The sequence below is a fragment of the Sciurus vulgaris genome, assembly GCF_902686455.1.
Source record: "Sciurus vulgaris genome assembly, chromosome: 7".
Lineage (NCBI taxonomy): Eukaryota > Metazoa > Chordata > Mammalia > Rodentia > Sciuridae > Sciurus > Sciurus vulgaris.
In genome coordinates, this window is record NC_136467.1 from 46,410,709 (window position 1) to 46,433,485 (window position 22,777).

Genomic DNA, 22,777 nt, shown 5'->3' on the forward strand with positions numbered 1-22,777 from the left:
CTAATTTTGAGGAAGCTACACAGAGTTGGCTCTGTGGAAACCACTGTTATCTACACCTGCAGGTCAGGATACCTTCATGATTTCACATTTGAAGTCGTATTTACTTCTCTCATGCAGATGGAATGTCTGTTGCCATCAGCAGCTCTAGAGGTCTCTGTTTAAGAATACAAAAATAAGTATATTTAAATACTAAACTGCATGATAATGTTTTTCTGCATATAGTTTATTGTCCAAATAAATGCTGATCTTGTTGAAGTATGCCCCACAACCACCAAGAAACTTCTGTGTATAAGACAGAGCCAGTATTTTGTCAGATTGTGGCAAAAAATAATCTCTACATTTAGTGAAATCATCCATTAGTTTGCACATGATATAAGTAAAGCAAAAGAAAGCAGTCAGTTTTATCAAGGCAGATATCAAGCATTATAATCTACAGAGATATGTAACAGTGTTGACACTCATTTCCTCTTGGGATTGGGATTTTGCAAGGAATGGGAATGAAGAAACCTTCCTTCTTATTTTATATACTTCCATATTTTTTCAGTTTTTTTCCTATAATAAATGCTTCTTACTTTGGTAATTAGGAATAAAAATATGTTGGCCTTCCTGGGCCCAATTGCACACCTACTAAATCATAATCTCAAGGGATCAGGGTCTAGGCATTTATTGATTGAAACCCATACACAGCCAGGTTGGAAAACAGAGTACATTTACTACCTTAAGACTTACTTTATTTTTTAGAACAAATTGTATACTTTTTGTATTCATTTCTGCAGTAGGACTGATTTGTAGGGGGCCGCCAACAAAACCAAAGGTTGTAGGTTATATGTACAAAATTAATAACAATGTCCCATGTTGACATCCTATCATATCCAGTACTTCAGATTTGATATTTCAATTTTATTTTGAGTTAGTTCTACAAGTACCATTATGGAGGTACAGAACCCTTGCGAGACTCCTCAATAGAAAGAGGTTAACACTTGTCTTTCTTTGAAAAAGAAAATTATCCATATATTTTTAATTTTAGTTTTTTCACTGTAACATTTTTACAGAATTGTCTTCAATACTGTATTTTCAAAAAGTCAACAATGCTTGATTTTCAAAAAGATAATAGTATTTTTAAGTGATAGAAGTCAGAAGGTGATAATTACTGTCAGTGTAATTTAGTTTTAAATGTGAAAAATATCATACTTATTAATCAGTAGAAAATATTATGTAATTTATATTTAAATTGCTGTGGTAAGAATTTTAAAAATAAGGGCTAATTCTTTTCTGAAATAGATTCTCTTTGTTTAAAATGAATAAAAATATTAAAATTTTTGAAGTTGTTACAAATGTATGGAAATATGTACTACTTACTTTGAATACACCATCCAATTCAAAGCAACAACTGTTTCCTATTAATTAACAAATACCTTTCTCTGTATTGTATAATTCTACAATGAAAGAACTAATCCAGATTGCCCAAACCTTTTAATGTAAAGTTCATCTTTGTTCCTGGTTGTTTCAAATTAATAAAGTTTTATATTAATATGTACTTTCACAAAATGTATTAAACCCAGCTATTTAAATTATAGCTATAAAACATTAGTCCATTTTACATTGCTTTGCTCATTGTCTTTTAAACTTCCATGCAATTTTTATGCTGAGTAAAGGCTGATTTATTTATTGTGATTCTACTAATTTATTTATTAAAGTGAGTTTTGATGCTGCATTGCATGATTAACACTTTTCGCGTATCATTCACATTACTGTCTTGAGCATGAATTTAAAGATTTTAGGTTGCCTTATTATTTTGGTGTGCTTTCCAAAGTTAAGAATACAAAAATAAGTATATTTAAATACTAAACTGCATGATAATGTTTTTCTGCATGTAGTTTATATTATTTTCTTGAATATAGATTCAAAGACTAATCATACATCCTAAGTTGGAAATTATTATTTTGGAGTTCTTTCAAGGTAAAGTATATAATAATGCAGTAAAATATTTAAGTGTATTTTATTTTAGCTGGAGAAGTTTAAAACTGTTTAGATTTTAAATGCATAACTATTATATATTACTGTGATATTTCATTCATTCATTTTATTGTCATATTTCTTCAAAAGTTTCATTCTTAAGTAGTTCAAGGGTGAGTCGAATTGTAGTCAAATTAACATAATTTGGCACAATTGTAGTTAAATTGACACAATGAAAGATGTGTTGACTCAGTGAACTTTTAAAGTAGATATTGCAGAAAACAAATTATGTACACTGCTGTGAAATGGTTGGCTTCTTACTAACCTAAGTGCACATTCAACTAGAGGGTAGGATTCAGGGTCCTGCCCAAATGGTGCTTTTGTGCCAAAAAGAAAATTATGCCCATTTTCTGAGGGTGGACACATATCTGTACCAGGACAGACAGCTTGGAGAGCAGAATGCTAGGCAGAGTTCAGTCCCCACTTAATCATGTACCAATGAATAACTTTGAGAATATCAACCATAATCTTACATGTAATCTTACATGTAATATGCACTTTTTCCAACTTTCCCAAATATACTCTAACCAGTTACCACTATAGATGAATAGGCAGTCACCATGGATTGAACACTTGGAAAGAACTAATGTTGAACCTGGGAAGAGAATGGGTGGAGTTGCTTTTTCATTTCAAGAACCAGCTGGCTGGAAAGAGAGTTGCTCTACTATCTACACGTCAATGTTCAAGAACATTTTTGTTGCATATTATCTTTTTATTATTTATATTTCTTTCTAGGATGTCAATATTTGTTTCGTCCTGATTGTTCTTGCACAAAATGATGAGGAGTCACGTAGAATAATTATTACTCCATAAGTGTGGCCTTAGATTCAGCTGTGGCATTCTCATGTAATTTCCACATTTGCAGGACTTATTTCAGAGTCTAAACCATAGGTTCTACTGCCATTTAGAGGTATAGGGAGTTGCATTGCCTGGATTCAAAGCCTTGCAGTTCCCCCTTGGCTCTAAACATAAAATAACCTCTGAAATCTTACATTTACATACAAATTAATGAGTAGAATTCATAAACTTTTAAAAGGTAGAGTCACTTCTTTGGAAATACATTATAACAGATTGAATATCTATGCCAGTTGTATCATTTCTCACCATGGCTTGACTATTTCCATAAAAGCATATGCTAACCTTTACAACTAATCCTGATTTATAACTTTGTCCAAAACCCTTTCATACAGCTAATGATCCACCTAAGCTCACTGTAGTCTATGCCTGTTTCCTACAGCTTTAAAAGAAGACAGCCACTTGCTTTTGACCTTTCCAATTTCGCGTGGGTGTCTCTTTCCTCCTTTCATGCTTTGTGTTTCTGGTGAGACAGCACCAGAACACAAGGAAAGGTGCCTGTCTTTCCTAGGCACCTTTCCTTGCCTGTGAGGCAGCTTATGTCTGCCATCCATCAAAGGAAAGTCTTTTCCCGTTACAAAAACTCACTTTAAAGTTTCCTCTTCCCTTGGCTTTCTTGGCTATGGAAACAGTTTTACTGTACATAAACATATAGGATGTCTTAAGTTATTTATGGAACTTACAGTTTTTTATCTGGTTCCCCTAAATTCTCTTAATCTCAGACTTTTAGAGTTATATTGTTTGAAGTTACAGTAGCCTTATATGAGAATATAAATAGATCAAATGAAGTGGTTTCATCAACTGCATATGTGAACACGTATAATATATACATGTTTTTTATTCTTACAAATATTTCATTTTAAGTATATTAAAACTTCCAGAAACAATGCTAACTTATTAGGGCCGATGTTCGTTTTCAAAAGGAACAACAAATCAGTTTTCCATAATGAAAAAAAGGCACCTGATATTACTGTAAATATATAATTCCAGGATTAAGGAATTTTTGTGAGTTTTTTTGTTTGTTTATTATGATACTAGGGACTGAACTCAGGATAGCCCTGGCACTGAGCTACATCCTCAGCACACACACACCCACACACCTTTTCTTAAGACAGAGTCTTGCTAAGTTGCTGAAGATGGCCTTGATTCTCCTGCCTCAGCCTCCCAAGGCACTGTGTGACTATGCCTGGCATGTTTGTGATTTTTTTAAAAAAGCTTAAAGGTTTGCAAATTATTTGAATTAAAATGGAAAATTTTCAAAAATGAAAATTCAAAACAATTTTTAACACAAAGATTCTAAATTATAAGCTGACAAATCTATTAAGGAGTAGGTCTTTAATTCTCAAACAGTTTTAGCTTATTTAATTGAATTGCTCGTGTCATTTACCCTACCCCTTTTTTTTATTTTTAGACAGATTCTCACTAAATTGTTTAGAGTATTGCTGAGTTACTGGGGTTAGCTTAGAATTTGAAGTCCTCCTCCTCAGCCTTGGAAGCTGCTGGGATTACAAGTGTGCACCACTGCATCTGGCTTCAGGGGCTGTTCTAATAACTCTGTGTAGTAACACAATTATAACACATGGTGAAGCATAAATGCAAACAAGTGAGAGAATTAGGATTTTAGCTCAGCCCACAAAGCTTAACTATTTTACTCTACTTCTTCATAAATAATTGCAACTTAACTTTTCATACTATTTCCTTGAAATGACTATAATATTATATGTTATTTGTCTTCTTATTCTATATTACTAATTTTTTTTTATGTTTCAGCATGAGTGTTCATTGAATTTCTAAATGTGGGCTATAGTGTTCCTTAGTTTACAAATAAGACAACTACTGAAAATAGAATTTTAAATGATGATAATTCAAGATTAGATTTTGCTGTAAAGCATTTTAAATTTTCTTAAGGGCTTATAAAATGGCCCTTAGATTGGCAATGTGTGAAATATGCCTTGTATTTATTCCTCATTGTGTACCATTCTGTGGCATAGATTTCCTTGCTGAAACAGAATCTGGAAATTCAGCTTTCCCAGTCTCAGACTTCTTTGCAACAACTGCAAGTCCAGTTTACACAAGAACGACAAAGACTTACCCAAGAACTTGAAGAGTTAGAGGAACAACATCAGCAGAGGCATAAATCCTTAAAAGAAGCACATGTTCTTGCATTTCAAACCATGGAAGAAGAAAAGGAAAAGGAACAAAGAGTAAGTTTAATATGACATATGTTCAAATGTAATCCAACCACCTAATAATAATTAGCACTCAGATTCTTAAGAATTCCATTTTGCTGCAAGACATTATGTATTGTTTTTATTTAAATATGTTTTCCAGGATATGACTTCCTATAAGGATCAGAGTGATTAAACATGTACCCTAATCATACACTACACTAGACAAACCAGATTGGGGCCAACATTTTATTTGTTTCTGATCATAATGACAAAACTTATATACTCTATAGCTTTTTATATATTGTGATTTTTTTTAAAAAGCTAAAGGAGAAATAAAATCAGTTAAATTTTTTAGCATGGTTCTGTAAATGTAACATTTCTAATCATTTAGTATTATTCATATTTGTAAGTCTTCCCTTAAATTTTTAATTTTCGTCTTTTAAATGTACAAAAAAATAAGGGTATCCAAGAAATTTATATTTTTATCCCAGTTTATCTTCACATTCCTTTTCCCCCCCATGTACAAAAAGTTCATAAGAGAAATTGGAGACATTTCAAAATATTATAATTTCCTTATATTCTTCCCAAAGTTCTGAGAAAAGTAGTGTGACACCAACCCAGAGGGGTTAAATAAAATTGATACATTATTATTTTTTTTTCCAACCGAATATACTTTATTTTTAGCTGCTCATAGAATTCTCTCCAAAATAAATCATATAATCAGGCCACAAAGCAAATCTTACAAAATACAAAATAATTTTGAAATAATTCTGAACATCTTATCATCTCACAATGGAATGTAATTAGAAATTTTTTTTTCTTTCTTTTTTTTTTATTGTAAACAAATGGGATACATGTTGTTTCTCTGTTTGTACATGGCGTAAAGGCATACCATTTGTGTAATCATAAATTTACATAGAGTAATGTTGTTTGATTCATTCTGTTATTTTTTCCCTTCCCCCCACCCCTCCCACCCCTCTTTACCCTCTATACAGTACTTCCTTCCTCCATACTTGCCCCCCTCCCTAACCCTAACTCTAACCCTAACACTAACCCTTCCCTCCCCCCCATTATGTGTCATCCTCCACTTATTAGCGATATCATTCGTCCTTTGGCTTTTTGAGATTGGCTTATCTCACTTAGCATGATATTCTCCAATTTCATCCATTTGCCTGCAAATGCCATAATTTTATCATTATGGCTGAGTAATATTCCATTGTATATATATACCACAGTTTCTTTATCCACTCATCAATTGAAGGGCATCTAGGTTGGTTCCACAGTCTGGCTATTGTGAATTGAGCAGCTATGAACATTGATGTGGCTGTGTCTCTGTGGTATGCTGATTTTAAGTCCTTTGGGTATAGTCCAAGGAGTGGGATAGCTGGGTCAAATGGCGGGTCCATTCCAAGTTTTCTAAGGAATCTCCACACTGCTTTCCAGAGTGGCTGCACTAATTTGCAGCCCCACCAGCAATGTATGAGTGTACCTTTCTCCCCACATCCTCGCCAACTGTTGTTGCTCGTATTCTTGATAATCGCCATTCTAATTGGGGTGAGGTGGAATCTTAGGGTGGTTTTGATTTGCATTTCTCTTATTACTAGAGATGTTGAACATTTTTCCATATGTTTGTTGATTGCTTGTAGATCTTCTTCTGTGAAGTGTCTATTCATTTCCTTAGCCCATTTGTTAACTGGATTATTTGAATTCTTGGAGTAGAGTTTTTTGAGTTCTTTATAGATTCTGGAGATTAGTGCTCTATCTGAAGTATGATTGGCAAAGATATTCTCCCACTCTGTAGGCTCTTTCTTCGCATTGCTGATAGTTTCCTTTGCTGAGAGAAAGCTTTTTAGTTTGAATCTATCCCAGTGGTTGATTCTAGCTTTTATTTCTTGTGCTATGGGAGTCCTGTTAAGGAAGTCTGGTCCTAGACCAACAAGATACATTATTATATTAATCATATTACATGCCAGAATCGTCACATATTCACTACTCAGTTCTGTGTTAAAATGTTAGTTTGAAATAGTCTTAATGTGACTTATTTTAATTTAATTTCCTAACTATTTTTCAATTTCTTTCAAGGACCTTATTTTAATTAAGATAAAGAAGTGATAGAAGAACACAGTTTTACTGCCAAAAATTTTTTTTGACTTAGGTTGTTTCTGAATCTTTTGGTGGATACAAGCACTATTTAAGAAATGATATGTTACATAAAGAATTATTCAAAGAAAGAACTTACTTCTTAAAAAAAAAAAAAAATTAACTTGCTTGTGGTATGTGGATCTTGTCCAGAAAGTCAAGGAAGTTCCTTTTTTAAAAAGAATTAGGCCTGATTATAAACAGTCCAATGAATACATTAGATACCTCTCAGGAATTGGGATAACATAGTAGCTCTCATATCATTAGTTTTAACTTCACACAGTCTTTTATCACTTAACTTGAATCCTTTCTCAAAGGAAATTAGAACCTGCGATTTTACTGCATTCATTAGATAGCCAAGCTACCTAAGCAGTATTATTAAACTAAATCCTTTATTTTACCTGTCTTGAAAGTAACCCATGCTTTATTTTTCAGAAATAAAATACTTCTAAAACAGCATAAATAATCAAATACTGATTTTAAAAAATAGTATTTTAGGGTAATGGTTGCCCTAAAAAAATAAATACAGACCTAGTTATAATCTTTTGCAACATTGGTTCATTTTATAAATTATGGTAAAACAAACAAACCCTTTCTGGCACAGTTCAGTCTCTTAAGCTTAAAGAACTCTGAGCTTTTTTTTTTTTTTGAGCTCTTTTTTTTCCTATAGCCGTCTTTTTCTCTTGGTCTTAGCCACATGTTGTGGTCTCTTCTTTCTGGAAAGGCTTTTTAAACTAATCACATAAAAGTCTTTTGTTTACTATTCTATCTACCTACTCTTCAGAGATTTTGCTCTTCACACAAATGCAGGAACAAAGATTGACTATAAAAAAATAGATACTAGCTATTGGATAAGTTGAAAAAACTTCCATTGCTTTTTTCCCAACAAGAAGATCTTTTCTTGGTGATGCTCTCCTCCTGGTCTTTCCTAAGTCTAAATGTGCCTACAGAAGAATTATTAGTTTTATGTAGTTTATACCCTTTAGCAACTTTAGAAAATGATTTTATTTTTGAAAACTACCATGGGTAAAAGGCTTATATTTCCAATTCAAACAAAATATTTTGAATCAAACTGGTTTGGTGGTGATTCATTTATTCTACTAAATTAATCCTCCTATTTTTTCTAATGGTAATTATCTTATATCTAATTTCTTGAAAATTAAAATACTTTCCACTTCTTAACTAGTAACTGAGTTTTAGTAACTATTTTCTGTCTTATTTACATTTGTTTCCTGTATTCTAACATAATGATTTGAATTTGCTTCTCCTGTCTAGGCTCTTGAAAATCATTTACAACAGAAACATTCTGCAGAGCTTCAGTCATTGAAAGATGCTCACCGAGAGTCAATGGAAGGCTTTCGGATAGAGATGGAACAGGAACTTCAGACTCTTCGGTTTGAATTAGAAGATGAAGGAAAGGCTATGCTTGGTATTTTAGAAGGATTATAATCTTGTCATGATTACTTGTATATTCTTCCATTTTAAGATTCATTGTGAGGTTACAGTTTTATTTTTAAATTTTGAAGTATCAAGATAATATCTGAATGCATAGCATATTTTATTTGAAAAGGCAAGTGAAGTAGAATAGAGTGGGTAGAATACAACGTTCACTCAGATTTCTCTATACTCTGGCTCTGAAAGCAGCACCCATTGATAATTCTATCTGCCCTCTTGGGACTGAGTTAGAACATTCAGGCATCTCAAAAATCAGTCACTGTCTAATGGACAGACCCACGAAACCATGTATCTTTAGACTACAAAGTCATATATTGATTTTTTCCACTTCAGGATTTTCTTTTAATGACTAGGTCTGCCTTTTTGTCGAGGTATATTTTATATGGGGTTTTAATCTACAGGATGGTCCTTTGCATAAAGAGAGAAGTAGAGTTTTGAAGAAAAAGTAGATATGTTTTTAAGGGTTTGCTTTGGTGTGTGTGTGTAATTTGGAAACTTAGCACCACCATTCCATTTTCTACTGTTTGGTTTTATTCCAAATTCTCCTAATATTTTTATTGCATGCTTTTCACACTTCAGTACATATTTTTTCCAAGAAAGAATTGGGAACAAAGAAGAACAAACTGTTATAAATATTTTGGGCCTCAAAGGGAAAGCCATTTGACTCTCTTCTCTATTGCTGTTGGGAGTCTTTCACCACATCATTACAGTTCTCGCTTCTTCCTCCTTGAAAAGCCATTGTCATAGCTAGCACAAAAAGCATATTAAGTGTGAACATTTATTAAAGGTCTGTGAAGTACCTGAGTATATGCTACAGATTGTGCTAAGCGAAGAGAATTTAAAAATGAACTAATGCTTTGAATTTGCACAGAACTGATTATGAAAAGCAGAGGTGGCCTCTAGATAATTATGGCCAAAGGGGGGTCTATAACCATATCATGTTGAATGTACCCAATCTTGTCTGCTCTTCAAAGTTAAGCAGAATGGGACATGGCTAGTACTTGGGTGGGAGAGTTGTGGCCAAACGGGAAATACACGGTTCCACAGGTATGTGAGGAGAGTAAAAACAGACCAAGTATTAGAACTATTATTGTTTAATCCATTGAAACGTTTTTTGAAATATCTTTAATGACAAGGAGTTTGGGGGTTTTTAAAAATACATATTTACATGTAGTTTTAAGAAATAATACAGAGAAATCCCTAGTTACCCTGTGGTGACATCTTTTAAAACTTTAATATAATAATATAATAAAATATTGTAATAATGATATAATGACTATATTGACATTGATACTGTCAAGATACAGAACATTTCCAGCACTGTGAGGATCCTTCTTGTCCACTTGTAGCCACGCCTACTTCTCTCTCCTTCCTACCTGTCATTCCTGGAAACCATTCATCTGTTCCCCATTTCCACAATTTTGTCACTTTAAAATACAATCAGGTTTATATATGTAATAATACAAATATTTAACCTTTAGAGATAGGCTTTTTTCACTCAGCATAAGATGTGATGCAGGAAACCTTCAGGAGCCTGGTCTCTCAAGGAAAAGAAAGAGACAACCAGACCAGTAAAGATACATGCAAAAATCCTAGAAGAAATCTAAGAAGTCAAGTATTAGGGAAACTCTGAAGGTAGTGAACATGGAGACATCTTTGGCCAAATTCCAGATTATATTGAGAACAAGATAACTCTTCCTGGTGTAAAACCATGTGAAAGCTTTGTGTATGGAGAAGACTTCATTGGTGATTCATCACCATATGTGCTCCTCAGATCTCACACCGGACATAAACCATATGAATATCAGGAACATGGGAAAGCTGTTATTTATTATCAGTGCTTGCAGAAGCATGGAAAGACTCATACTGAAGTGGAATACCATGAATATAAGCAATGTGGGACAGTCTTAACTTGTCCCAGCTTACTCCCAATACATGAAAGGATTGAAACTGGAGAGAAACCATATATATGTACACCATGTGGTATAGCTTTCACTAAACACAGTACTCTTCAATACCATGTAAGGGTTCAAAGTGGCAGAAAACCCTATGGATGTCAGCAATGTGGGAAAACCTTTAGTTGTTTCAGTAGCTTGGGATGACATGAGCAAAATCACAATGGAAAGAAAGTCTACGGATGTAAGCAATGTGAAAAAGCCTTCTCTATGAGTAACTTGTGAAGACATGAACAAACTTGCAACAAACAGAAACCTTATGTGTGTGAGCAATGTGGGAAATCCTTTCATTTTCCCTTCCCTCAGAAAACATGGAAGAACTTACACTGGAGGGAAACCCTATGTAAATGAACAATGTGAAAAATCACTCAGTTGTATCAGTTCCCTTAAAGTACATGAAACAGTTCACACTGGAGAGAAACCTTATGTGTGTAAGCAGTGTGGGAAAGCCTTTAGTTATTCTAGTTCCTTTCAAACCCATGAAAGAACTCACAATGGAGAGAAACCTTATGTGTGTAAGCAGTGTGGCAAAGCCTTTAGTTATTCTTTTTCCCTTAAATATAATGAAAACAACTCACACTAGAGTGAAACTGTATATGCAAGGAGTTTGTGGAAGACTTTAGTTCTTTCTGTTACATTAAAATATGTGAAGGAATACACAATAGAGAGAAATGTTGTGTCTGTGAGGAATATGGAAAAACATTCAGTCAAACCAGTAATATCATCAGACATCAAAGAACTCACAATGAAGAGGAACCCCATGTGTGTAAGGATCATGGGAAAACCTTCAGTGATTCTAGTTCCTGTCACAGACATTAAAAAAAAAAAAAAAAAAAAAAAAAAAAAAAAACCACTGGAGAGAAATCCTATGTATGTGAACAATGTGGGAAAAAAATCACTTGTTTCTGTTATCTTAAATTACATGAAAGAATTCACACTGGAGAGAAACTTTATGCCTGCAAACAATGTGGAAAAGCATTTAGTTATTTCAATTCCTGTAAATTAGTTGAAAGAACTAATATTGGAGAGAACTCAGTGTATGTCAGCAATATGGAAAATCCTTTGGTTATTCTGGTTTATTTCAATACCATGCAAAAATTCACAGTGGAATAAAATCCTTTGTCTGTAAACAGTGTGGAAAAACTTTAGTTACTCTAGTTCTTTTGAAACATGAAAGATCTCACACTAGAGAGAAGCCCTGTGTATGTATGCAATGTAGGAAAGCCTTTAGTTCTTCCTTTTCCCTTTAAAATCATGAAAGAACTCACACTAGAGAGAAACTCTATTTGCAAGGAGTATATGAAAGCCTTCAGTTCTTCCTGTTACATTAAAAGACACGAAAGAACTCATACTGGAGAGAAATCCTATATATGCAAGAAGTGTAGAAAAGCATTCAGTCAATCCACTCATGTTCTCAGACATCAAAGAACTCACACTGGAGAGAAATTCTGCTTGTAAGCAATGTGGAAAAGCCTTTAGTTCTTCCAGTTATATTAAAATACATGAAAAAACACATACTGGAAAAAAATCCCATGTATATAAGCAATGTGGGAAAGCCTTCATTCAATCCAGCTATGTTCTTATAGATGGAAGAACTCATGGGAAAATAACCCTAACCAAAGACTGTGTTAAGATGTCTTCAACTTTCTATCAAACATCAACAATGGAGAGAACTCATATCAATGTGAAGTATGTGGGGTGCCTGCAGTCATTTTGTTCAGTGTATACATATAAATGAACAAAATATGGAGAGAAACATGGAATACAAGAGATATGCAAAGGCCTTCAGTTGATCCATGTATAAGTATTTGCACTGAACAAAAAGGCTATGACTGTGAAAAATACAAGAAGGTTGTGATTTAAAAAAAAAAAATCTATGTGTAAGTTTGTGTGTAAATGTAAGTTTTCCTTTCTCTTGATTAAATGCCCAGGAGTGCAGTTGCTGGGACACATGTTAGTTACACATTTAGTTTTTTAAAAAAACTGCCATGATGTTTTCCTGAGGAGCTGTGCCATTTTGTACCCCACTATTGTGTGAATGACCCAATTTCCTCACATCCTAGCCATTCTAAGGAGAGTATAGTGGTAGTTCATTGTGGTTTTTTTCCTATACAAGCATTTATATGAAATGCCAATACATGTAGGGTAAAGTCAGTGTTACATGGTTATCAGTAAGAGTAGAAAAATAGAGCCAGTGAAAACCTCTTTACAACTGCAATGGTACTCAAAAGAGAAATGTATTATTTACAATGTTTTGCACAGATTCAAGTTTGGAGGTACCTAAATAAAAATACTCTGTATTTCTTTAAAAAAACACTGTGTACAATTGAAACGTAAACAAGTTTTACAAAGTATTGGTTATGCAGGTTGTAGAAAACACTTGCATAGGACATGAAATCATTTTAAGAAAAATTTCTGAGCCTTGAGCATTGAAGGCACTTGACTTTATACCAGTAACAGCACGACCACAAGGAATGCAGTGGTGTAGAAGGTCTCACACACAGCAAGTGGAGTTCAGGAACATTAGCTTTCAGCCACCCCAAGTCAGAGCAGAGTTCTGCCCAGGTCACCCAGACACAGTCGCGTGCAGGTACACCTGAGGAAGCTTCCAGAGCTTATAGGACCTTAGAACCCCTGTAAACACACAAAACAAGACATAACTTGCAAGTAACCTTTCTGTAGAAATGGCCATAGCATTATAATATTCAGAATATGAAATAATTTGCATTTTCCTAATGAATAATGATATTGAACATTTTTCATGTTCTTATTTTTCTGTTCTAATTGGATTTTTTATTTTTACTGTTGTTTTGAGTGTCTTTATAGTCTAAATAGTAGTCTTTTGTCAAGCTTCTTCAGGTCTATGTTTTACCCCCATCATTCTACTGAAACTAATCTCCCTAAGGTTACCAGTGACTTTTGAACTTGCAAATCTAAACTGTTATACTTACTAGCTGACATTTATTTTCACTGTAACAACCTTTGACCCCTTAGACTTCCTCCTTCTTGAATCTTTTTTCCCTTGATGTCGTGATGGTATATACTACTTTTTATACTTTCATACTCATGGTATTCCTACTTTTCCAACATCTGCCCTGTAATCTCATTTACCATTTCTGTTTCTATATTTATTAAATATTGCCATTTCCCAGATTCAGCCTCAGCTGTCTGGTCTGTGTTTTAGTCTTCAGATTTTCCCCTCATTGATTGAAGATGCATCCCTGGCTTAAGCCACCATCTGTGTGCTAGTACTCGAAATTTATATTTCTAGACCAAACATCTTTTCTTTTTTTTTTTTTTAATATTTTTTAGATGTTTATAGGCCTTTATTTTATTCATTTATTTATATATGGTGCTGAGAATCAAACCCAGTGCCTCATATGTGCTAGGCAAGCACTCTACCACTGAGCCACAACCCCAGCCCCAAACATCTTTTCTTGTGCATAGATTTATATTTCTTACTACATGTTAGATATTCCATCTTATATTCAACAACTTAAAATATGAGCCCACTATCTCCCTATAGTACAAAATGTGTTTCCATTCCTGGACCTCCCACTCTAATTAATGATATATAACCATTTACTCAGTTGCCAAAACTTAGAAAATGGGACTCCACTGAATTTTTTCTTTCACTGTCTCATCCTTTTTGTTAGCTCCTCTTCCTCAGAACCTCTTAATCCCTTTCTCATCTTTAGTCCTTTTGTTATACTTATTTCATAGTCATGTCATTTCTCACCTGAATTATTTCCATATCCTTCTTGCTGATGTCTCTTCCTGATGAGCACCCTCCAGACTACAGTCATGATAAGCTTTTTAATGTTTAAATCTCACCACGTGACTTCCCAGTTTAAATCCTTCAGTGAGTCCCCATGTCCTACCTCAGTGCCTGGCATGTTTTTTTTTTAAAGAAACCCTTAACACCAGAGGAAATGAATTTATGCCCTATGTTGAGGTCTTCAAAGGAGCTACAAGCACAACATTTCTTCAAAATTTCTATATTTTTCTTCTAAACTTTATAATTTGTATTTTTCTCATTTGTATCACTATTTATATTTTCATATTAATATAAAAGTAATAGCTATCCAAAAAATCATCAAGTAAAATTCATGTTTCAGAAGATGACATGTGTATTCTCCAGCTCTTGTTGGAGTATTATTGCCACTTTATCCTAGTTTGAAAATAGGGGCCTAGAGTTAAAATAAAAACCATTTCCTACTAAAATTTTCTCGGACTGGGTTCCATTTCATTCCAGTATCACCACATGCCCTGCAGCCTCCTCCATTCCAAACCTCATAGTTTGCCAGACAGACCAGATTTTTTTCTGCTTTTGCATACGTACGCTTCTTGATGAAGGCTTTTTTTCTTTCTCTGCTTGGAGAGCTCCAACTCAGACTTTTGTCCTATAGATTGAGTTACTATGCCGATCTCTTTGTGATAGCATCCCCGCTTTCTCACTCCCAGGACATGTCTGAAAGCCCACTTAATTCCATGGCATAATGCCTTCCCTTTTAGCTTGTGCAATTACAAGGACAAAGTCATATTTTATTCTCCCTTAGAATAGTATCTGGTATTCAATAGCTGGATTTTATGAAATAGTTAATTCCAAACTCCAATAAAAGTGATGATCTCCAGATCACTAAAAGTACATACCAGCCAGTGCCTACCATCTTTGAGACATGTTGTAGAAGAATTTTTACTTGGGTGGCAAGTTGCCTCCTAAATATTTGTTACAGTACCATTCAACCCCTAAATTTTATTATTCTAATATAGTGAAATAGAAGAGCTGAAAACATTTCCTCTCCATTAGCACTTTATTAAAATAAACCCATATATAAAAATTGATCACTTAAGCATTTGAAATTTTTATTTTCTTCATCAAAGCTAGATGAACTTCAATTTCAGAATAGTAAATAACAGTCTGTATTTCAATTCATGATAGTTCAAAATAGTCTGTTAATAATGTCATACACATGTGTCTGAATTTGAAATACTATTCTGTAGCTTTTATGATTTTTAGCTAAAGTATTGATAATACTTTGGAATTTGCTAAACTTTTTTTCTTTGTATATCAGCTTCCTTACGCTCAGAACTAAATCATCAACATGCAGCTGCGATTGATTTGTTACGGCATAATCATCATCAAGAATTGGCAGCTGCTAAAATGGAATTAGAGAGAAGCATAGACATCAGCAGAAGACAGGTAAATAAAAATACTCTGTTCAGAGATGATTTCTGAAATATGAGTGAACTGAATGTTCACAATTTTCTGAAAATTATTCTGCAACCAACATTATTTTCACTGGTTACAATTTACTATGTGGTGAAGAGTTTTATTTTTTCAAGGGAAGTAAATAATTCTATTTGGTATATTGATCATAAAAATTAGATTTTATTTTATGAACTTTAATTGGATATTTTGAATTTTATTCACATCTTTGGAAAGTGAACAACAAAACATAATCTGAAGAGTGAGGACAATACTACCCAGTAGAACTATCCATGGTGGTGTACCATTTTTGTGTGTGTTGTCACTACGGTAGTCAGTAGTCTTAGGGACTAAATATGTCTAGTGCAACCAAGAAACTACATTTTCAATTTCATTTAATTTTAATTAATTTAAACTTGAGTTTAAATAGGTGTGTGGGATAGCACAGCTATAGAAGGAGTAGGTGCTTAGAAAGAAAAAGGAAAGTTTATATTTCTGTAGCTTTGTAACACAGCTACTGTTTATACTTATAAAACGTTTTCTGGCCTAGGGTACTTTACTTTAGTTAGGTAGTTTGTGAACTTGAATATGTGTATATCTGGAAGAATGGAATTTTTAGGCCCCATGCAATAAAAGCTATTATTTATTAGTTTATTAGACTTATGACTTTTACTTTGTTAGTTTTCACCTGTGTTAAATGTTCAGCCCAAATTTCCTTTTCATTGCTAGGAAGTTTTAGATGCACCATGGAGACTGGTTATGTTCTCCTTCAGTTGTCACTGAAATTGACAGTATAGGCCTACAGTACTTGCAGAAAACAGTGACTTTTAGGAAAATGGAAGACAACTATCAGATCACTGCTAGATCAGCACTAAGGAGGCAAAATATGATTCAGAAACCATTAGATACATGCATGTGTTGGAGGACTTCTATAGAAGTAGATCCTCTTTGGATTAAACGACAGTTGTGCGAACATTTTACTGCAAAACCATATAAAGCTTACTAAGTAAGAGACTTGTGCTCTAGTCTTACGTCTACTGTTGATTACAACAAATTACCTTTGGCCAGATCATCTCTTAGGTATTGATGTTTTTATTTATAAAAAGAGGGAACTGTGCATTTATTATCTTTTGCATCCCTTGCAACCCTGATATTATTGAAATTGTAACTGTAGAAATATTTCTTAGAAATAGGGAACGAGAAGGAGAGAACGAGAATGTTTTCTCATTTTAACAGTTTACTTTTGAAGTATGTGAAAATGATTATATTTAGGATACCATTTTCTTTCCCTCTGATTAACATGGAAAGCCAATATGTAAAAAAATTTTAAGAATTATTTGTTTTTTACAGAGTAAAGAGCACATGTGTAGAATAACAGATCTGCAGGAGGAATTACGACACAGAGAGCATCACATCTCTGACTTAGATAAGGAGGTACAGCACCTTCATGAGAACATAAATGCTCTCACCAAAGAATTGGAATTTAAGGGGAAAGAAATCCTCAGAATACGAAGTGAATCTAACCAACAGATAAGGTATGCTGGTAATTACGGCAGAAGAAATGTGCAATGTTATCTGAAGGACGGTCGCAGTGCTATTTAGAAATGTGTATTTTTGCAGCTACACACACTTTCAGTTAAGATATTGAAGACCACTTTTTCTTTATTTGGTGACTATGTTATAACCCAGAATATAGATGAAATGTTTGTATTTTTGAATGATATACATTATATATTCATTAACTTTGGAAATTGTACGTAATTAACTAAAATCTTTTAAAAATTATTATTAGAAAAAGCATTAAAGGAGACAACTTTAACACAAGCTAGAAGATTATAGCAAAGCAAGTGGCTTAATTTAGGCTGTTCATGTTAATTTTCATATATGTTACAAAAATAATTTCAAATCTGGTAGGATATGGAAAGTTTTGAAAGCTTGACTTCAGAATAACATTTTCTTAACTAAAAATAAATTAAACAGGTTGCATGAACAAGATTTAAACAAGAGACTTGAAAAAGAGCTGGATGTCATGACAGCAGACCACCTCAGAGAGAAAAATATCATGCGGGCAGATTTTAATAAGACTAACGAGCTACTCAAGGAAATAAATGCAGCTTTACAAGTGTCGTAAGTCATATTATGTTAAGAAAATTCATGTCTAGATAATAAACTGAGGAGCATTGTTTCTAAGCTCTGATTAGCTACTCTTTTGAATCTAATAAAATGATACTTTAAAAGGAAGAATAAGGGGCTCTGTTACAGATGGTAATTGCAGTGTTGTATGTTCTTTAATTAGTATTAGGCAGTTAAATGATCATGTTTCATCAGCTGCTATTGCTACAATTCTGCCAAGACAATACTTACCATAAGAATTTTCTTCACGGAACACTGATACTGTGGTGACAACTCAAAATATGTCCATTATACATGTTAAGTAAAAGAGCTTATTATGAGCAATAGGAATATTATAATCCTATGCACACAATAATAATACATATCTTAAAAAAAGAAAATATTCAAAAAACAAATACAAACTTTAGGGAGCAGATTAGAAGGTACTAATCCTTCTAAAAGGTGCAAAACCTTTTTATTTTGTATACTCCTCTAGGTATTGCTAGAATTCCTACAACAACCATTTAATTGTTTTATAATTTTAAAAATCCATAATGGAAAATCATTACTAATGATATTACTACTCATACATGGGAAATCCAGTGTTGGTAAAATCAAAATTTCTAATTATTACTTAGTATTCCTTAAAAATATTTAATAACCACTCTTTTTCTGGATACTTATAATCTGAGCTAGTTAAGGCAACTTGTATTCAGTCCATCTCTGTGACCTAAAGCCTGGTCCACTTTAGGTTATCTTGGAATTAATCAGCTCTAAAATCCTGCTAATGGTTTATTCCTTAAGTCTCTCCTCTTCCAGTTTTTAAAAGTCCATATACCTATATTTTACATCAATAAAATCATAATTAGTGACTAACCTAATTACTCTGAGAATCAATATCAAATTTAAACTTAGTTCCAATAGGCTTTATTCTTCATCATCAAATAACTCCTATATCCTGTCTGCTGTCTTTGTATCAGCCAAGCTGACCTTCTCAATTTCCTTCTAAGAGTCTCCTGTGTTGTCCTCTAAAATCTGGAATAACCACCTATGTTTTCAGTATCTGATTACCTTCCTCAAAGCTAAAAAGTCTTCTATTTCATCCATGTAACTTCGTCTCTAAGTAAATATTGTTATGTACATAATAAGTGCAAGCTCTCTCACTGCCCCCCCCCCACCCTCTCTCTCTCTCTCAGGCTAGAACAGAAGACAGGCCCCTAGTCATTGGCATTTACTTGGATGTTCTCTGAGGAGAGGTGCTCTTTCTGTTGGACACAGAATCTTCACATTAGTTACTCAATGAATGGTCATAAATGAATTTGATGAAGATTTCCCATCATATTGAAGTTTTTGAAGTTTCACTTTTTGATGTTTCCCTTGAAATGGTGAAGAACTTTGGTTATTATTTCCTTGATCACAGTGATTTTGATGTTTTCTGTTAAAATTTTTAAAGTCTTGAGCCACAGTAAAGCTCAAACATCTGCCTTGTAGAAGAGCTTATAACCCCATGCATTCTGCAGAAATGAGAAACAACAAACCTCAGTGACTTCCCTATCGCTTCTTCTAGCCTCATTTTATTCACTGGGCAGAGACTGAAATCCTGCCATCCCTTTCTTCATACCCTGAGGGGTAAAAAAAAAAAAAAAAAAATCATGCTCACAAAAAGAAAAAAACATTTGTCTGTCTATGTGTCCTGTCCCCTTGGGAATGTTAATTTATAAAAAGTAAAGTTTGTTGTCAAATGAATATTGAACACTTGAGCTTCAGCCAATATAACTGAGAAACAGAATTTTTAATTTCATTTTATAATTTGAATATAAATAGCCTCATATTGACTAGTGACTACTGTATTAGCACAATTTTAGAGTATTGGACATTTCTGGGCCATATCCTTAAATGCACCCTTCTTGAATCTGCTGAATGGTTTGTAGTTAGACAGGTAGAGGGCAGAGACAGTCGTTCCTAGTTTGTGGAGCTGGGGGAACAAGATCTGAACTATTCTCAGCCTGTTCCAAAGGACTAAAGTCTCCTATTAAAGTTCCTAATTTATTTCCTTGGTTCTAAAGCTTCAAAATCAGGAAAACCCATGGATTCTTAGAAGGTGTTGGTGAGGGGCTTAAAGGAATATGGGTCGGCTTTCCAGGCCAAAGCATGGAGCCAAGGAAATTCTGAAGCAGTTGGAAGTTGCTTCCTCTTGCTGCTGCCCCAGCTCTTGCTGGACTCCAGGAAGGAGTAGGGCAACAAATTTGAAGTGTTGTAGAAATGGTGATAAGAGTTCTGTATCTCTTATGGAATGATTATTGGAAATCCTCTTCTATAACATTGGGCATTAAAGTCCTTTTAGATTTTCAGACAGTTTTATAAAAATTTTATTTTCTTTAGTATATTATATCTTAATAAGAACTTCGTATGTAATTTAAATGGCATTTTGTTTGTTTATTTTAAAAACAAATAAGAGAATAGGCTATTCAATTTTACCTAAATGATGTATTCTGTACTATAGGTAAATAAAGTTTAAGCTAAATGAAAAAGTATTCTAGAACTTGGTCATGGCAGATCTTTATTGCACAAAAAAAAAAAAAATTAAAAAAGGATTAGACCTTTACTCCATGTACAAACAGAAACAACATGTATAAAAAAAAGATGAATTAACATCAATACTCCTCAAAATATTCCATGAAATAGAAAAGGAAGGAACCCTTCCAAATTTATTCTATGAGGCTAGTATCACCCTTATACCAAAACCAAACATACATCAAGGAAAAAAAATCTTCAGGATTAGAGATTATTATTGATTGTTTAGGTTTACTTTACATTCACTTCTCACTGTCCTGAACAAAAGAACATTTTCTTATGAAAGAAGTGTTGATTCTGTACTTGAACTTTAAATAGGTCAGTGATCAATTGCTAACTGAAATAAAAAACTCTACCACACCAGAATTGCTTATTATTTAAAAGGTTTATTAGCTCCTTTTATCTATGATACCACAACAGTTTTGTTGTTTGAATTTTAATTTATTATTCAAGTTGTTTCATGAACTTGTGGGAAATAAGGAAGTAGTAGTCCTATTGTCGCAAATTAGTCTATGCTCAGGATTTGTGGGCAAAGTTCACTATTAAAATACTTAAGTCCTATAATTCTTTTACTTAAAGTAATAGATTTATTTCATATTTACAAAATTAAAGTTCTAGAATACATGTGTACCTCCTAATATTGTTATTTGACTCTAAAGTCTTAATTCACTGCTTTTTTTGGTCAGTTATTTTTTATAAAACATAATGGGGGGACTGTTACTCATAAAATCTTTTGAACAGTTTTTAGGTGCTCAGATCTTATGCCTATGTTGTTCATTGACTATAGACATTGACCTATATATTCTCAAGGCCAAAAAATAAAAAAAATCAGGGCATGTATGCCTGTTGAGAATCCAACAGTGACCCTTAATTAGTAATTTTATGTATTCTACTTCTCCTTTCTATTCTGTCTTTGTATTACTTTTAATGGAAATCTGTAATTTAAATAGAAGGTTGTGTATACTTGTGTGGTCCCCTCAAGGAACTGTTTTCCAAGTTTTAATCATTCTTATACAACCTTTGGGCATTTGGTCCTTTCTAGCTACCTATATACTATTTTCTTAATATTTTTAAGTTACTCATGAATTTAACAAAAAAGTTGATATTCCTATGGTATCACTGTAGTAAAACTATGCTCACTATGAAAAAAAAACCTTACCCATTCTCTAAGTAGAAGTTAAGCTATAATTGTGCAAATGTAAATTATGTGTAAATAGTGCTATTGGATTCTAGCTAACATTAAATGCTCAAGGTCTGCCTGAGTGTTGTAAAATGGGGTAAAAGCGTATGTTAGAAGGTCATTTATGATATATAGAGCCAAACAGAGACTCTCTCCTTCATGTGACGAAAAAGATTAAAAAACAAACTAAGAATCATCTACATCAGTCACTTAGTCAGCTGGTCTTAGAGAAGCAATGCTGGTTTAGAAAGCTGCCTGGGCACCTGGAAAAAGGAAAAACATTGATCAGGGTTGGCTTGAAGTAGATATTGGAAGAGAACCAAGATTTCTCTCCATTCAAATATTGAAAGAACAATAATTCTAGAAGTAAATTTGATAGTTAAATATGTATCATATTACTCGTTCTCTCCTTTAATGCTTTCCCTTTTGTATTCATATAGCTTTTCTTTCTTATCAATCATTTTTTGCCTCTTTAATATCCAGGTACTTTTTTATTGAAATGTTTTGGTAATGTAAAGATAGTTTGTGGAGAGGCTTAACTGGTGATGATGCTGTAGGTAATGAATGTTTATGCTAAGAAAAAGCATGCTCTAGAATGTAGGTTCAGTACAGTACAGACCTTTACTGAAGGAGGTTCAGAGGTTGCAACTGATTTAGACTCACCTTATCTTAACTTCTCATTGTACTAGAAATAGTAGTTTTAAATAAGAAATAATAGAAATAAAAAGAAATAATAGTTTTAAATAAGGCTGTAAATTTAACTTTTTAGCTACCATTTATGTCAAGTATTCTAATTCAGTGGCAGGAAGCAGCTCAAAAATTGTGTATTTTGCTTGTAGTGATTAAAATAAAGTACTCCAGTGACATCTTGTGGCTACTCCAGCACAAAGCCCAAATGTCATTTCCTTGATGAGATAGTATTTCTCAGTCTTCCTAAAATCATTGCCCATAAATACATAAGAGTAAACCCTTCCATATTGTGATGAAATGCAGGGCCACTCTATGTAAGCTCTGAGAATCACATTAGTCCTCACTTAGTCTGCATTGTCCCCAAAGAGCAAAAGTCTAGGTAGTAAAAGACCCTTAGGTGGTCATTTCCTCACCCCATGTT

General features: G+C 33.5%; 1 protein-coding gene across 10 annotated transcripts in view; it reads left to right on the plus strand.

Moving 5' to 3' along the window:
* FAM184A (family with sequence similarity 184 member A) overlaps positions 1-22,777 on the plus strand; it is a 133,821-nt gene that overhangs the window by 102,473 nt on the left and 8,571 nt on the right. For 7 of the 10 annotated variants that reach the window (XR_013765394.1, XR_013765395.1, XM_079149004.1 and 4 more), the window contains exons 10-14: positions 4,863-5,075; positions 8,457-8,610; positions 15,667-15,794; positions 17,151-17,335; positions 17,781-17,927. Coding sequence is in view for 8 of the 10 variants with exons in the window: in XM_079149004.1 (XP_079005130.1) it covers positions 4,863-5,075; positions 8,457-8,610; positions 15,667-15,794; positions 17,151-17,335; positions 17,781-17,927 (827 nt within the window). In the remaining 2 variants the exon portion in view is untranslated. Of the gene's footprint in view, positions 1-4,862; positions 5,076-8,456; positions 8,611-15,666; positions 15,795-17,150; positions 17,336-17,780; positions 17,928-19,108; positions 19,169-22,777 lie in introns of all 10 variants that reach the window. The other 3 variants (XM_079149006.1, XM_079149008.1, XM_079149003.1) reach the window with 2 other exon arrangements.